Source organism: Lycorma delicatula, chromosome 2, assembly GCF_047948215.1.
Source record: "Lycorma delicatula isolate Av1 chromosome 2, ASM4794821v1, whole genome shotgun sequence".
NCBI lineage: Eukaryota > Metazoa > Arthropoda > Insecta > Hemiptera > Fulgoridae > Lycorma > Lycorma delicatula.
Window position 1 is genome coordinate 130,858,842 of NC_134456.1, and position 18,564 is coordinate 130,877,405.

The following is an 18,564-nucleotide window of genomic DNA, read 5'->3' on the forward strand; positions in this document are numbered from 1 at the left end:
ACCAATACATTAACATATGCCACAGAAAAATAGTCCCATTTATGTAGAAGAACCCAGAACTGATTTTCCAGCAGGACTGTGCATCATGTTACATGTCAAAGAAAGTAAGAGTTCTTCAAAAACCAACAAATTTGAGTGCTCTCACGGCCAGTGAACTCCCCAACCTGAATTCCATTGACAATTTATGGGTCATACTAAAAAGAAGGCTTGATAAAATGGATTTTAGCATAAAAACTAACCTTATTAGTTCAGTGATGCAGGTTTGGTTTTGAGATGAAGAAATAAAAAATCATTGTTCTACCTTAGTTGAATCAATGCCATAGAGGGTTAATGAGATAATAAAAAACAAAGAAGAACACACAAACTATTAAATTTGAGTAAGTTTGACTATTAAGGACCACCGGGTTGGTCTAGTGGTGAACGCATCTTCCCAAATCAGCTGATTTGGAAGTCGAGAGTTCCAGCATTCAAGTCTTAGTAAAGCCAGTTATTTTTACACGGATTTGAATACTAGATCGTGGATACCGGTGTTCTTTGGTGGTTGGGTTTCAATTAACCACACATCTCAGGAATGGTCGAACTGAGAATGTACAAGACTACACTTCATTTACACTCATACATATCATACCATAATTTCAAAAAGGTTTCAAATGGAGATCAATCTCTCAATCTCTGAATTCTTATAATTCAATTTCGTAACAGTTAAGTCAATATTATTTGAAATCTTGTCATTTTCAGGCAATGATATGACAGAGTGATTTGAGTAATGCCATTTAAGAAGATTGAAAACAACTAACTCTTAGTGTGCTGATGCAGTAGCAAATGCTAGTGATTTCTATAGCATAAACATCTACAGGAAAAAGCATAAATATCTTTATTTAATTGTTTTATATTGTAACAACATTTGATTAATGTTTAATAACATTATACATGCTGCAAAAAGTAATGTTTATCATCTTCTATCCATAAATTAATTAATTAATTTTAAGCATAAGGATTGCCATGAATATACTTTTAGTTACCTATGTTAATATGTGGAATAGGTACACCAAAAAATGTGAATGCAGTAGCTGGTTGTGTTGGAGGTTGTTTTGATTCCTCAGCAGTAATATGTGATGAAGGAGGTTTAGTGCTTGCATATAATGTTGGAGTGTCACCAGGTATGAAGTGTGATAATACACCTGGTGGTATTGTTGGAATGTTGTTAGTTGTTGTAGGCATGCTTGTACTTGAAGCAGCAAATTGATGTTGTGGTTTTGATAATAAAAGCTGATGCTGATGCTGATTGATGTTTGATGTTGAATTTTCTTCATATTCAACATATTCATCGTAAAAATAATCAGAATCTTCTGGTAAAGGCCTTGGAGAAGTTGGTGGTTCTTTTACTTCCAGCCAAGCTTGTAGCTGTTGTGTTGGTCCAATCACTGGAAAAAAATTGAAGAAAAAAGAAAAATTTAATTTTATTTATGATTACTGTATTTTAAATACTACATTTATGGGTCTACGTGTTCTCTAATAAATTAGATATCTAATAAACTATTTCTAAACAAAATATATCATCTGCATGAAAGTTGTCCTGTACAACATGAAAAATAAATGTGAAAACTGCATTAATTTATGTCTGAACATGACATGACATGACATCTTGACCCTGTAGGGGAAGACACCCTCCATGTGGCAGTTTCGGTCACCATGCCACCCCCTCCATACCTATTCCTTATGGGGGTTTACTGGAGGTCATCTTCAGAACATAGGCAAAAGGGATCTCTCAGCCTTGTTGTTGCCTCAGTCAGGATGCCACCAATGCAAATACCAGATGTGATATTCCCATCAGTGTACTAGTAGGAAATTAACTCTGTAAAACAAAACACTTCTATGTTGAGTCTTTAACAAGACTGAGTGACGAGAAGGAACTGAAATTAAAAACGCAGCTACCTACTCGATAAGTTCGAAGTTAGTTCAACACACAACCATAACATAATGCAAAACAAGAAATAAAAATAAACTTAAAAATAAAGTCAAATAAACAAAACACTACAAAAACATCAAACCTTATGACACAAGAAAAACAAAACCAAGACACAGAAAAGATCTGGCGGAACAGTAAATTTCCTTGGCAATCCGTTCCCTTGCCAGGTACTTGATGAAATTTACGATTACCCATTTGGGCTGGTTTTTCTAATTCTCATGGAGATCTAATGTCGAGCTGACAAATAGTCTCCGTGGGCAAAAGTTCATATTTTGTTCATTCGTAAATTACATGGTATGCGTCATCTAGCTGTCCACAATCTGGTCACATACACAATTGAACTTTCTGACATCCCCAGCCATTCTCTCAAAATCTTGGATGTAAACACTCTTGCCAGCCTGTACAGCCATTCTTGACACCCCAGCCTGCAGCTCCTCCTCTCCAGAAGAAGAGGACAAATGATCGAACCGCACCTCAGCAATGACCTCAGTGGGTTTACACCGCCTGAGCCTACCCTGTCGTCTACCTTCATGTTTGGACATGATATTAACATAAAACACAAAAGCAAACACCCCAGTAACCCCAGTTTTGTTTATACCAGTAAAAAAATGAGGTTTGTTTACTAACAAGACCCGATCAATAGACCTCTACAAAGATAAACAAACAAAATATCGACAAATTAACAGCTGTTTTAAACAAACAGCTATTATAAAAATAAATTAAATAGATCTAAATAAACTAGAATAATTAAATTAATTATGTTGTAAACAATAAACAAGGTCCAGGAAGCCAGTCTTGATAAATTACCAACACAGAAGGGCACTAAATAAATAAAACTATCCACCCAAAAATAAGCCTAGATAGCCTATTGGCTATCCAAGCAACAAAATTTATAAATAATTAATAAAGTGGAAATAAACCCAGTAAACAGAACGAAAAAATAAACAATTATACAATACTCAACAAACAAAAATATTGGTATTGTTACAACATATTTGTCGGCGGGCGAACACGGTAGCAAAGATGTGAGCTGGCGCACAGTATACGTACGCGCTGATACAGAATCACTTTCACGGCGCAGATGACCGCGCAGTTCTCCCACCATAGCGGCGCTGCAGCCCCACCATTCTCAGGCTCCAATAAAAGAACGTGCAGGAGAGTGAAATTTTAATTCATCGTCGACCACCACCTGGAGAAGACGAAGAAGAAAATGGAAGAAGATAGAAGTTCCCTGGCCGCCTCAACTTGGGACCTCCCGGCGGATGCCAACATACCCGCCAGAGCAGCAGGCCTGGCCAGCTCGCCGAGGGAGCCGCTGGATGCGGACACTAACCTTCCCGATCCAGCTCCCCGGGCTTCAATCGCCCTGGCCGATCCACCGTGGGATCGCTCGGGGAGAACTGCCTCGGCCGCGCAGGCGAAGGACGACCGATGCCGACCCGACACTGCGGGGATCTGGGGGCCACCACTGCCACGCTGTAGTAGGGACCCAACTGCCGCTGAGGAAAAGCCCTGTTTGACTTTTGTCTGGATAGTCTGAATATCGTCGTGGAATGGACGAGCCGCAACTCCCCGATTTTGCCGGAGACCAGCTTTTGGACCCAACAGCTCTTCTCAGAGCTAACGCAAAATACATCCCTTTTCAGAGCCACCACAAGGTTATGAATTACGAGCCGTCGAAGCCATTCGACGGCTCGTAATTCGAGGGCTGTTGTCGAGACGACAACAGACCTTCTCAGAGCTACCATAAGGTTAGTAATTACAACGAGCTGTCGAAGCCAATCAACAACAAAAACAGCCCTTTTCAGGGCTACCATAGGGTTAGTAAGTGCCATCGAAGCCATTCGGCGACAGTATAATGTAATATACCAATTCTAAAAGTCCACATACCGGAGCTCACAAAATGAACCTATTGCTTCAACATTGTGTGTTGAAAGTCACATGATATCTCAGTAACAAAAGTGACTTTTGCGACCATTTTTAGTGATTCTTGTTGCTGTTATTCAATTTGTCATTTTGGCAAATGCTATTGATAGAGCCTTTCTTTATCTAATTAAGACTTTTTTATATGATATAAATTATTTTATTTAGATATTGAATTTATACATTTTTATATTTCACAATATACATGTGTGTTAATATTTTTATTTTGTATGCATGGAATGTCAAAATTGTTGTCAATGTTTGTGTTATTTCTTTCTATGAGATGAATATAGTCAGAGTATTTTATAAAGTTCATAGGAAATCTTTAACTTTAAGCTAAATGAAATTAAAAAAAAAACACAATCTTTATTTACACTTAATAAATATGAAATATGCATATTTTTCAACATAATCCCTTCCTACTTCTATATTTTTGGCTCTTCTTTTAATAAGCTTTTGAATTTTTTTCTGGAAAAAACATTTCAGCCTGGTGCCAAAGCAATTTTGCAGTGCTTGTATTACCTCTTCATCAGAACAAAAATTACTCCTCAAAGCTCTCCTGTAGAAGCCAAAAATACAAAAACTGCTAGGAGCCAAGTCAGGAATGTTTGGTGGATGATTCAGCAATTCAAAATTGACATCTTTAAAGAAAATGGTGGTTTTTTATAGGCCACATGATGTCAAGCATTATCCTAAAGCAGTATCACATGTTTTGAAAGTTTACTCCATCTTTTGGACTTGATATTTGCCTTCACTGATTACAATAATTTACAGAAGTTTTCACTATTCACTGTTTCACCTTTAGATGTGTAGTGAATAAAAACTGACTTCCATACCCCAGAATAACATAATTGATTTTTCTGGAGATACATGTATTTAGAATGTTTTTGCTGTTGGAAGAGATATTCCAGACTAAACTTTATTTCTTTATCTTTGGTTCAATGTGATGGACCCAAGTCTCCATTAGTGGTTATCCTTCTCAAGTAAGAAAACATATCACTGCCTGCATTTTTTTCTCTATGCAATCAATGGAACATTCATTTTAAATTAACTTTTAAACACAGCTGCAAGCAGCTAACAATGAAACACTAGTTTCAGTGAACAGGTGATACATGGTTATAATTTATAGCAGAACAGTCAGGTTATAAGACATGTGTTTGAGAAGGAAATAAAAATTTCCCTTCACTTTTTGAACTACCCTGTACTTTATGTACACATCATCCTCATCTCATTAGAAACTATGAATAAAGTGCTAAAGTGTGATTGTTCATTTCAGTTGTAAGAGAAGAAACAGCTATAACTTGCATTTTTTGATTATTGAAATAAAAAATGAGAAAACAACAAAAATTCAAATTTTATATACTGTAGGTAAAATTAACCCATATTCAAAGATCATAACTTACATGGTGGAGTTAATCCATAAGCATCTATTTCACAACCAGGCATAGATGTGTCTATATCTTTATTTTCTTCACAGTTTATCTTTGACATACGATATTCTCTTAGTAGAGAACCATCTTGACATCTTGGCCCTTGCTGATTACTCTCTTGTAACCAAACTTGAAGCCAAACCAATCCACAAGAGCACCGTAGAGGATTACCTGGTGAAGCAGATGTATGAATAGAAATTTATTTATCTTCAGTAATTTTTACTTTATTTTCTGTAATTTATATTTTATATAAATTTTTAGACACACAATAAGTATTAATTGATTAATATATATATATATATATATATATATATATATATATATATATATATATATATTATTTTACTGAAATTATTTTTTTTAAATTCATATTCATATTTATTACTCAAATTAAATTTTTAATTCATATTATTCCTTCTAACTATTAAATTATGTTTAAGTTCTATTAAACACCTAAAATCACATTAAATAAACCATCAGTGTTTGAGGGAGATGGTCGTATAAAAACTGCAACAGGTAGCAGCACTCATGTAATGTAAATTAATATAAAATTTTCATTACTTTATTATTTTAATTTTAAATTTCTATTATGCAGTAATGGAAGGAAGTATTTCAATTATGACTGAGGATGCAGAATCCCACAAAAGTACTTTCAAGAAAAATTAAGGTAAGATACTGTATGTCTTTCTCAATATTCTGTACTAAGTGGTTTATTTAATACAATTTATACATATATAAGCTGAAAACTATGGAAAACTGTAGCTGTTTTTTTTTCCAAGAAAATGTAGCTCTCTATATTTTCATGTAACAAAGATGAAGGCACCCTCCTTGGTAAAATATTCTGGAGGTAAACTAGTACCCTGTTTGGTTTATCGGCCTCTGTGGCGCGAGTGGTAGCATCTTGGCCTTTCATCCTGAGGTCCCAGGTTTGAATCCTGGTCAGGCATGGCATTTTTAAACATGCTACAAATCATTCAGCTCATCCTGAAACAATACCTAATGGTGGTACTGGAGGTTAAACAAAATACATTAACAGTCCCCCGTTCAGATCTACAGGTAGGAACTACCAAGGAAGGGTCACCAGAAAATTAAAAAATAATATACTATAAGTCGGAGTATGGAATGTTAGAAGTCTAATAAGGGTTGATAGGTTAGAATATTTAAAGAGGGAAATGGGTAGGTTAAATGTAGATGTAGTAGGAATTAGTGAGGTTTGGTGTGAAGAGGATAATGACTTTTGGTCAGGTGACTTTAGAATAATTAGCATCAAATAAAGGGCAGGCAGGAGTAGGTTATGTAATGAACAAGAAGGTAGGGAAGAGAGTAGAGTATTTCAAAAAGCTTAGCAATAGAATCATTGTAATCAGGATAAAATCAAAACCTAAGCCAACAAAAATTGTTAACCTTGTATGCCTACAAGTGCTGACAACGATTGAGGAGTGTGTATATGAAGAAATTGATGAAGCAATTAAACACATAAAAGAGAATGAAAATTTAATAATATTTGGAGATTGGAATGCAAGCATTGGAAAATGCAAGAAAGGAAATATTGTGGGTGAATACAGGCTGGGCAAAAAGAATGAGAGGGGTCCGACTTATTGAGTTTTACACAAAGTATAATTTGGTAATTGCCAACACCCAATTTAAAAATCATAATAGAAGAATATACGCTTGGTAAAAGCTGGGCAATACTATAAGATATCAGATAGATTATATCATGGTTAAGTAAAGATTTAGAAATCAATTTGTTGACTGCCAAGCTTATCCTGGAGCAGACATTGATAGTGAACATAATTTACTGATAATGAAATATAAATTGGGGTTTAAAAACCTGAAGAAAAGGTGTCAGATGAATCGGTGGAATTTAGAGAAGCTTGAGGAAGAAGAGGTAAAGAAGATTTTTGAGGAGGACATCGCAAGAGGTCTGAGTAAAAAAGATAAGGTAGAAAATTTTTATATCAAACTACATGTTAAACTCTTTTCTTTTTTTTTGTCTTCAGTCATTTGACTAGTTTGATGCAGCTCTCCAAGATTCTCTATCGTGCTAGTTGTTTCCCTATATAGTGCTAGTTGTTTCATTTCGGTATACCTCCTCCATCCTACATCCCTAACAATTTGTTTTACATATTCCAAACATTGCCTGCCTGCACAATTTTTTCCTTCTGCCTGTTCCTCCAATATTAAAGCGACTATTCCAGGATGCCTTAATATATGGCCTATAAGTCTGTCTCTTCTTTTAACTATATTTTTCCAAATGCTTCTTTCTTCATCAATTTGCCACGACACCTCTTCATTTGTCACTTTATCCACCCATCTGATTTTTAACATTCTCCTATAGCACCACATTTTTAAAGCTTCTAAGCTTTTCTTCTCAGGTACTCTGATTGTCCAAGTTTCATTTTCATATAAAGCTACTCTTCAAACACATACTTTCAAAAATCTTTTCCTGACATTTAATTAATTTTTGATGTTAACAAATTATATTTATGACTGAAGGCTTGTTTCGCCTTTGCTATTCAGCATTTTATATTGCTCCTGCTTCATCCATCTTTAGTAATTCTGCAGAGTGATTCAAAGAAACGGGAAATTTAAAAAATTAAATAGCATTAATGAAAATTTTTTTTTTAGAAAATGAATTTTATTTCATGTAATTGTACAAATGTTGACATTTTAGGATACATACATTTTAGTTTATTTTTTAAAGATGACATCTTGCAGGTGACCTTCTCTTCTACGTAAACACTCACGAAGTCTCTTCGTTAAATTGTTCATGGTTTGACGTAACATCTCAACTGGAATTTCCGCAATTGCTTATCGGATCTTTGCCTTCAGTTCTTCCGTTGTAGCAGGTCTACTGTGGAACACTTTGCTTTTAAGGTGACCCCACAAAAAGTAACCGCAAGCTGAGAGATCAGGCGATCTGGGAGGCCATCTAATGTCACCATTTCGTGAAATGACACGTTGTCCAAACAATCGGTGTACAGCTACCATCGACATTCGTGCAGTATGTGACGTTGCTCCATCTTGTTGAAACCAGGCTGTGTTAAGAATTGATGGAAATCTCTTTTGTTGTTCCACAACAAAGGTTTCAAGCATGGCTACGTAACGAGCCGACGTCACTGTAATCGCAAGACCGTTGTCATCCTGAAAAAAATAAGGGCCTATAACACCGTTACTTTCTGGCTGAGCAACGGACGCTGGTGTAGCTGCGTAGGATTTTCTTGTGCCCAGTATCTGAAATTTTGCTTGTTAACAAATCCACTGAGGTGGAAATGCGCTTCGTCTGACATCCACAGTTCGTGAACAAACTCTTCGTTATCATTTATCTTCTGAAACATTACATTACAGAATTGTGCTGGCACAACTGCATCGTTCGGTTTCAGTTCCTGGACGATCTTCAACTTGTGTGGATGGATTTGTAAGTCCTTCACTAACATTCTTCGAACACTTGAACTATGCAGTTGTAAAGATGCTGAGAAACGACGGATTGATCTGATCGATGTGGACTTCGTGTGACACCATCTTGTAAAGCTTGAACATTCTGTGGTGTACGGACGGTTCGCTCACGGCCTGGAGGTTTCTTTTTCATTGCCGAACCAGTTTCCTCAAAATTAGATATTCATGTTTTAATTGGATGTGCTGATGGAACACGGTAGTGCCGACCCAGATTAAAATGACGGCGAAATTCTCTACACTGTCCCTCACACGCTCCCTCAACACTGTCATTGTTTTTGTAAAACGCTTTGATAGCAAATGCACGTTGCGCACCACTCTAAGGATCCATGACAACTAAATGGCAGGTTAGGTTAGAGAGGCTGGCGCCACTTATCAAGTGGTACCAATCGCCCACGGCTACCAACACAACTTTCAAAATATCCCGTTTCTTTGAATCATTCTGTACTTCCCAAATAACAAAATTCTTCTACCTCCATAATCTTTTCTCTTCCTATTTTTACATTCAGTGCCCATCTTCGTTTTCTACTACATTTCATTACTTTTATTTTTCATGCAGTAGTTCTTACATAGGACTTCATCCATGCTGTTCATTGTTTCTTCTAAATCCTTTTTATTCTCAGCTAGAATTACTACATTATCAGCAAATTGAAGCATCTTTATCTCTTCACCTTGTACTGTTACTCCAGATCTAAATTGTTCTTTAACATCATTAACTGCTAGTTACATGTAAACATTAAATAGTAACGGGGATAGGGAGCAACCTTGTCAGACTCTCTTTCTTATTACAGGATAAAAGTATTGGTCAACTACTTTATCTTTTGACGAGAAATAGAATTTCAATTCCATCTTGGTGGGTATCTCAGGGATTGTAACTCAAATATTTTAAATGGTAACACCATTGAGATTCATTTTATAGTTCTCTTTAAGACAAGAAAAATGGTGCAAATAAAAAGTTGGTACAATGTTTGTATCCAAAATGGTGGCAGATAAGTTTGGATTTTGAAAAAAATTACATTGATAATTTACGGAACTGTTATCACAGATAAATAAATTTATAAAAATTTTATTAATGGATATTATCGAATAAATTTATTAAAAAAAAAAAAACTGTTATCACAAATAAATAAATTTACAGAAATTTGATTATTGATTATTATATAGTTTATCAAATAAGTTTATTTTAAAAAAAATCGTTAAGCATAATGTTTGCTTCTTTACTTATATTTCATTTTAATAAATGGATGACATATTTCCTTCTGTTGTTTCACAGTATGCCAGTCAATTGTAAAAGAATGATATTACATTATTCAATGATTCCCTAGTGATATTTTGTGCTGATCCTCAAATTCTATTTTGTAAATCATGATATCTTGGAGCTTGTTATGTTAAACAATACTTTTTAAGTGGCTCCATAGAAAGAATCCACTGGTGATAAGTCAATTGATCTTGCTGGCCATTCTATTCAACCCCTTTGGCTATTCTATCTTCCATGAAAAATGGATTTAAAATTTCATGTACCTGAAGACCAAAATGAGGCAGAGCACCATCTTGTTGAAATCAAATGTTTTGGAAATTGTGGTCAACATTGTTTTAAATGTTTGGAATGATATAGTTGAGAAGTAAAGCCTCATATTTCACTACGTTTAAATTTCCATCAAAAAATTTTGGCTCTATCAATCAAGTCACAGACAAAACCTGCTCATACATTTACTTTGACTGGATACTGTGTGTGTGTGTGTGTGCCTCACGATACAGTGTGGATTAATATCAATCTAATATTGACAATTATGGTGATTTACAATGCCATTTAAAAAAATGTGGCCTCATCATTAGTCTTACCATATTTTTTTGAATCCTACCCAGGATATATTTTTGAAATTACTTAAAAGTTTTAACAGTTTACTGAAACATTAAATTTTATTTATTCAGTTGTATTTTTCACTAGACATGACTTTTTTCAGAAATGGTTTGTTTATTTTAATTACATCATAAAATTCACAACAAGAAAGTTATGAATTAATTTTAACATTTAGCAGATGTTTAACAGTAGATACTGAAAGTCTCCTCCTTTCTACAGACCGAATGTTCACTGTAATTGAAAAAATTTTCTCAACTGGAGCAGATGTTTCAGACAAAGACATCACAAACTCAACCATTTTAGAAATATTGCAACATGAAATATCAGTATTTTGAAACACCTCAAAAATTGCTTTCCACTTCTCTCAATAGTATCTGGTACTTTTTCAGAACTTGAACTACAATCTACCCTTTGGTTTTGAATTACCTGGTTCAACAATGTATGTTCATCAAATAGGTCATCAATATTATATTTATAGAATCTTTTGTAATCTCCTTAACATCTTGTACACTCCCTTCTAAATCTGACCAGGCAATTTCAGTTCGTAAATTTATCCACTGAAACTTAATAACTTTATTTTTTACTGGTTATCCACAACTTTAAGTATTGGATACTAGAATTATAAAAATTGTTTACGCTTGAGAAGAATTTTTGTTCCTGAACATCATTGTTTTTTTTTAAAGTGCATATCAATTCTTTGGCAGAAGATGATATAAATTTGTGGCTTTTTCTTTCCTGAAGTTGACAAATTAATTCAGAATATGTCTGAAATACTTCTTTTGCTGTGGTATAATTAGCTTCCAATTTCAGAACTACATTATTAAATAACTATAGAGTACAATATAAAAATTTCAAAAACAGTTCACTTTCTAGATTTTCAAAAATCAAGTAATAATTCTGAACATTTGTCACAAGAGAAAAAGTATGATTTTAGGCAGCCAAAAATGGAAAGAATTCTTTCTATTGTAGGTAACAAACTAACGAACCTTGTGCTGCTATGAGATAATACTTTTTTGTAATCTGTTTCTGCAAATTTACAGAACTCTTTAAGTTTCGTTACTCTTACCGTATATATTTGAAAATATCTATCTATACACTTTTATAACAATAACTTCTATGGAGTAGAGAATCACTTGCTGTTTATACTGAATTGTGTACAATGTGGGCTGAACAACCAATTCCTAAAATAGGTGTCTAAATCATTTTGAACTTTTTTGAACACATTTTCATTCCCCTTTCTCTTCACATCCAAAATCCAAAATTACTGTTAGTGTTATCAACAGTATAATAAACCAACTTTTCTTCAAGTTTGTATTTTTTCACACTCTACAAAAGATACTGAGTCAAAATTGTGAGCAGTTTCACCAGATAGTGAGCAGATTTTCATTTTGAGCAGTTTCATCAAAATTTAAAAGTTGAATTTGAATTCCCTCCTCCAGACTGAAATATCTTACATCAATCAGAACAAGTTTTACTTCACTTCTATTCGAGATATCCATCATCACTGTTACATAATTAATGTTTTCCAAAGAACATATTATCAAATATAAATGGCAAAATAACTTTGGTTTTGGTTCTAGCAGATAAATATTTTGGGTCATATAATTTTTTAACCAGTTTAGATGTGCAGTCTGATATTTGGAAACTGAGTTTGCGTCCAGCAGTGTGGTATGAAAAGCTAGCTTCTTTAGCAGCACACTCCAGATCACTGTTATTGTTATTACCATCTTTGGCTTTAAAAATCTCTTATGTTTGCTGAAGCAGTAGCATTAATAGCTACTGTTCTGTTTTCAGGTTCTTCAGTATCACCCTTTCCTTTATGTGCGACAGAAAATTCTCCAGTACATAGTGTGCAATAACCATGTTCATTGTTAGTCATTAACAATTTCAAAAATTTGTATTCCTGTTACAAGTTAACATTAAACACACATTTTCTTTTGCTCATCGCTAAACAATGAGACAAAAAACGAATAGAGATATAATGATCAAAAACATGTAGATGAGTTACTTCACACACAAAACCAACATAAACACATTGCCCCTGTCGTGTTGCCAAATGACTAAGTAAAAAGTTGTGGTGAGACCAGTAGCCATGCATCTGTCAAAGTAGATATCAGTACTTGCTCCAAGGTTGGCTGAGAGTTGCACGGACATAAGAGAATGTTTAAAAACGCAATGTCGAACATATAGGTCTAAAATTAAAAAAAATCCTTACCGGTCATAAAATTCTCAAACCCTGGACATTTTTGCAGCCCCAGACATTACCCCAGACAGCACTAAAAAAGCAGGACTGTCTAGGCTAATCCTGGACGTATGGTAAGCCTACTCATCATTAAAAACTATGTCCTTTAATAAATTAGGATCTGCACAAATACTGTTCATCATAATTTTGTAGAACTCAAGCCTTCAATCATAGTCATCTTCATTAAGTTCTTGCACCAGATGAATTTTGAAGGGTTTGAAATTTTCACATTTTAATGTTTGAATCACTGAACTTTGGTTAATGTTATGTTCTCATGCTACTGTTTGAGTTGAGGAATGAGAATTCTCAATAAATTCTTGCATGTCTCATTAGAAATTATAACAAATTATTAGATTTTTTATTTATTATTTGTTGCAGACTTAGGTCTTCCTGATTTTCCCCTCTTATTAGTGCTCTCTGTTTCTTTAAATCATTTGATGGTTTTTGACTCTGTAGCTTCTGGAATAGGGTTACAATTATTAAATGTGCATTGAACAATTCACAAACTTCATTACATGACCTAACTTTATCACCAAGGCCTTTCAACATTAAAAGTGTGACTCACATTTTTACTCAGTAACATGTTGATAACAATGTTAGCACGTTGCACAGAAAAACTTAATTCAGTAAAAAAAATTACAAAAAAGGTAAAAAATATGTAAATAACAGAAGTGGCTTACATTGGTCAATTCGTCAAGATTCAATTCACTATCAAGATATTTAAACTACTGATACTATTACTGAGAGTTATTAGCAATTTGAAAATACTTATTCAATATAAAATAGAGAAATGTTGAATAGGAGAAATGAGAGATTTTTGTGAACATTTTTTGAAAGATGAACTAGTCTAAATATATACCTTGGTTCCTGGTCATTTATTAAGATGTATGAATTTAGTTAATTTGATGGTAAAGGGATTTTTAAAGGATAAAAACTGTAAAGGAAGATAAAAATTGAAATTTATGAAACAGACAGATGAGGAATAGGATATAGTAATTACAGTGAACTTAAATGATTAACACAAAACAGAAAGGAAGTTTAGAATAGCATAAAACCAGTCAAATGAAAGATAAATGAAAAAAAAATCACTTCACTAATAGTAAATGAAATTAATTACAAAAAAATTAATTTTAAGTATAAAATAAAATATTTTATTTTATATTATATTTCCCTTATAATATTATAAGGAAACTATATATATATATATATATATATATATATATATATATATATATATATATATATCCCTTGAAAATATTATATTTTCTTTACCTCTACGAGATAAGGAAAAATTCCTCCAAGATTAATTGGCGAGAAAAATGCAATTATGACAGGAGTCTGACAGTTCACACAGGAGTCTGACAAGGGGATGGTTTATCACCACTTTTGTTCAGCGTCATCTTTGAGAAGGTAATCAGAGAATGGGAGAAGCAAGACAAAGGCATCCAAATTGGAACAGAAAGGAAGTACAATTACCATGAAGTGCTTGGCCTTTGCAAATGACCTGGCTATACTAACAAACAACAAAGATGAAGCCATTTTCACATTGCAGAAACAGCAAAAAATATTCTGTAAAACCGGACTCCAAATTTTTTAGAAAAGACACAATATATGAACCCCAAATCAACTGGAAAATTCCTGCTGCAAACACAGTATGGCAAGATGTCACAAGCACCCCACTTCAAGTACTTGGGAGAAACCATCCAACCCACAGGACTGAATACAATATCCAGCACAGAAAGAATTCTCAAACTGCAAAAGATGTACAGGCTTACATGGAATTACAACAAAAGGGCAGTGTCTAGCAATGTGAAACTACATTACAACACAGTTATCTTGCCAGAGGCCTTGTATGCAGCAGAAACCACAGTAATCAGAGGAATGACCAAAATTCATGAAATCGAGAAGCAAGAACAGAAAATCCTTAAGAAGATCCATGGTACGGTCCTCAGAGACGAAACCTGGATCAAGCGTCCCACAAAGGAATTATATAAAAACACAGACTCCATCACCAACAAGTTTAGGAAAAGGCGTCCACAATTCTGCAGACACTTATGCAGGGTAGGTGAAGATAGACTCACTAAGAAAATTTTCAACATCAAGGCAAGTAAATTAAAGTCCATTTGTATGAAAAAAACACAAGATGACTTGAAATGACTGAACATCTCAGAAGAAGAAATCATGGACAGAAGGAAGTTTATGGATGAAATTAGAAATAAAAAAACTGAACAAGAGTGAAAAAGAGAAACAATAGGAAGAAGATGGATGGTGGTGAGGAAGAAGAAACATAGTGAACGGATGAAGAGGTTTTGGGAAGAAAAGAAAAGAGAAGAATGAAGTAGAGCTAAGAAGGAAGTAAAGCATGTTTGGCTCAAGTTCAAGCGTTCTCCTGAAGGGGAATAATCAGATAATAATAATAAAATAAAATAGTTGTAAATAAAAAGGCTAAATCGTACAGAAAGTTTAATCTTTTAATATTAAATATAAAATAATTATTTTAATACTGTCTGTTAGAAAAACAATACTATTTTTGTCTAGACTGTCATTTCTGTAAAAAAATTTATATTTATAAAAGCCATAAAAATTATCTGCAACTTTTCTGTTCCTATTTGATGACTAAAGCACTAGTCCAACCAGTTATAATTTTTCTTTTCTTTAATGAGGGGATTTGTGTCAAAATGCAACTTATTACTAACGTTTTCATCTTGATAATCTTAAATCCCTTAATTTTTTTTGTTTTCAAATACATCCTCAGGAAATTAGATATGCCCCATTAGTTCTAAAACTACAATCAATATATGTATATATATATATCAAACTTACTAAGCACATGACACACAATAATCCAGGTATGTAACAAATTGACAATATGATATTTTTTACAAACACATAAATATTAAGTGAATGGACACAAGATACATGGAATATATTATTTAATTATATATTAAAGGGATTTTTTAATCTTTTTGAGATTGACATGGCTGACAATAATTATACTGTATACTCCAATAGAGATGGAACTTATTGTTTTGAATTGTCTTAAAAAAAGGTTCTTATATTTAAAAAATGAGCCATTTATTGTTTGCGAAGTTAAAAAATATCATTGTAAAACAAGAGAACTGTTTTATTAACATAAAAAGCAATACATTAGATAATGAAAGTTGATTGATTATGTATTTTCAACTTCCTAAATAATTTCAATTACATGTATGAAATATCATTGAATAAAGAGTTTAGCTGATAAGTTACTATAACATGGTACCTCTTAGTTTTTAATTTTTTTCACTTTATCAGTAAATTGAATTACATATGTAAACTATCAACTGGTAATTAAAAAAAAGACAACTTAGTTTGGACAACTCACTAACCATTACAGCAAGAAGCACAGAATCTGAATTTTCTGATATTTAGTTTTGTGTCATAATCTCTATTGATATTTTGATGGAGTAGAATGATGTTTTTTTCCAGATTTCCAGATATTTGGATTGATGTAGAAATAAATATATACTTGCAGTACGTTTTACAGTTATATTACATGTATTTTGTCTATATAATAAAAGACTTTTATAACTACGTAACATTTTGACCTCAAACTAAAAAGCTTTCTTAACTTCAATATGGGTCACATTAAAAACAATGAAGCCTCTAACACAATTGGTAAAGGAGGGCTCAAATAGCTCTACAAAGTTCTTTTGAAAGAATAATTCCATGCCCTTAAAAAGAATATATTAATAATAAATTAACTGCGTTTTATCATGCTGATCAACTAAATTAAACTTTTTTCTCATTTTCGAGAAGCTAGGTTTTGATTTTAACTAGTAAACTGAAATAGTGATTAATAGAGATAAAATCTATCTTTAGTTCAAATAAATTAGTTACACTGTATTTTTATAATTATTTTAAGCATTAGTTTTTCTAATATTGATATGTAATTCATACTTAAAAAAATAAATGTGGTCTATTTTTTGGTGTATGTATCGTTAGGTACTTGCATCAGCATCAAAAAATACCTAACAACCTTGGGTTGTTGGGTTCTTTTACCCAAAAACCTCTTCAATTATCACCTTCAGTCATTCATTGGTAGAGTTATCTACTGACAGCAGGCGTGATGTTACAACCCAATTTCATTCTTTATCAAAAAACAATTTTTTGGGGGATAATGATATAAATAAATTAAATAAGAATGAATGTGTATTATGAAACACCATATATTCTACTAGCAATAATTAATCCTTTAGAACAAGATAATTATAGCAATGAAAATACAGGATGTGAAAATGTAGCAGTTATTAATACTTTATTTTAATAATAATGATTTAAATAAAATAATAAAAATATCAAATTACCTTCTATGTCAAGAGTAACAAGATTTATTCTTAAAGGTTGAAAAGTAGGTTCAGAAAGAGAAGTTATTTTGTTATTTCTTAGACTGAGTAAACGGAGGTGTGACATTTTATTAAATGGAGATCCTTGGACATTACAAAGACGGTTGTTATCCAACTAAAACATAAATAAAGAAAAAAATCTTTAATTCTATTTAAAGTACCTGATAAAAATAATTTCTTATTCACAAAAAAATTAATAAAATTATCCTACTTTGAAAAAGTTATCGTGGGCATATTACAAAGAATTAGACATCTGTATTTCATTAATTAATGAACTTGGTAATAAAACAAAATAACTAAATGAATGTTCAAGAAACAATCTACAAAAAATCTGATGTGGACACCACATGACTTCCTAGTACGTCTATTAAATTACATATACACATTTTTGGATGCACTTCATTTAAACTTATTTCAGATGAAAGTGAAATGTGATCCTCTAAATCTTTAATAAAGTGGACAGCTACACAATTGCTGAAATATTAGGATAGAGTAAAAGTCCTTTTATTACTTGTATTACCAGATCAGTATTATTCGTATCTTTGTGCTGATTAACAAAAGTTTCAGATTTTTGGTGTGTCGTATAAATAAAAGTTAATAATAATTACACTATTTCGTTTAGTGAACTAAATTAAGAAGATGATAAATATAAAGAGGAAGAAAATATTTAAACCAAAGAAAGAATAAAATGTAAGAAAATGTTATAAACCAAAAAAATAAATAAATAAACAAGAAGAAAGTGTTGCAAACAAAAAAAGAATAGAAAGATTAAGATTCAATGATGAATATAAAGAGAGAGAAAAATTGAAAACTAGAGAACGTGTACACAAATTAAGATCAGAAGAATTATATCAAACCAAAGAACAATTAAATGATTGGCAACAAAAAACAAATGAATGAATTGATGATCAACTCCAACTTAGGGAGAATATTGTCCGACAATATCAGAGGAGTAATCAACTAAATGATAAGAATTTTTGCAATTTATTAAAGATCTGGCATGTATGCCTCAGTGTATATGTTGTTCTTGTGAGGGTCTACTTTTCAGTCACTCTGTAGTCAACTTTCATGTAGATAGATAAAATTAAACAGAAATTCCAGAATAATTAAATGAAATTAAACAGTAGTTAAACTAGAAAATCCAAAAATAATACGATTCTAAATCATAATTTTCAATTAATATTAAATAATCAGATATTTAACCAAATCTATTACATATATACATACACAATATTGCCTGTTAAATTACATATACACATTTTTAAAAGTACATAAAATTTTATTTCACAAATAACTTATGA

The 18,564-nt window shown here is 32.6% G+C and overlaps 1 protein-coding gene across 1 annotated transcript in view; it reads right to left on the minus strand.

The window, feature by feature from the left end:
• atk (artichoke) overlaps positions 1-18,564 on the minus strand; it is a 122,236-nt gene that overhangs the window by 14,871 nt on the left and 88,801 nt on the right. Inside the window, exons 8-10 of the mRNA XM_075357627.1 lie at positions 17,225-17,378; positions 5,296-5,493; positions 1,023-1,424 (exon numbers count right to left, since the gene is read on the minus strand). Coding sequence (XP_075213742.1) covers positions 1,023-1,424; positions 5,296-5,493; positions 17,225-17,378 — 754 coding nt within the window. The remainder of the gene's footprint in view (positions 1-1,022; positions 1,425-5,295; positions 5,494-17,224; positions 17,379-18,564) is intronic.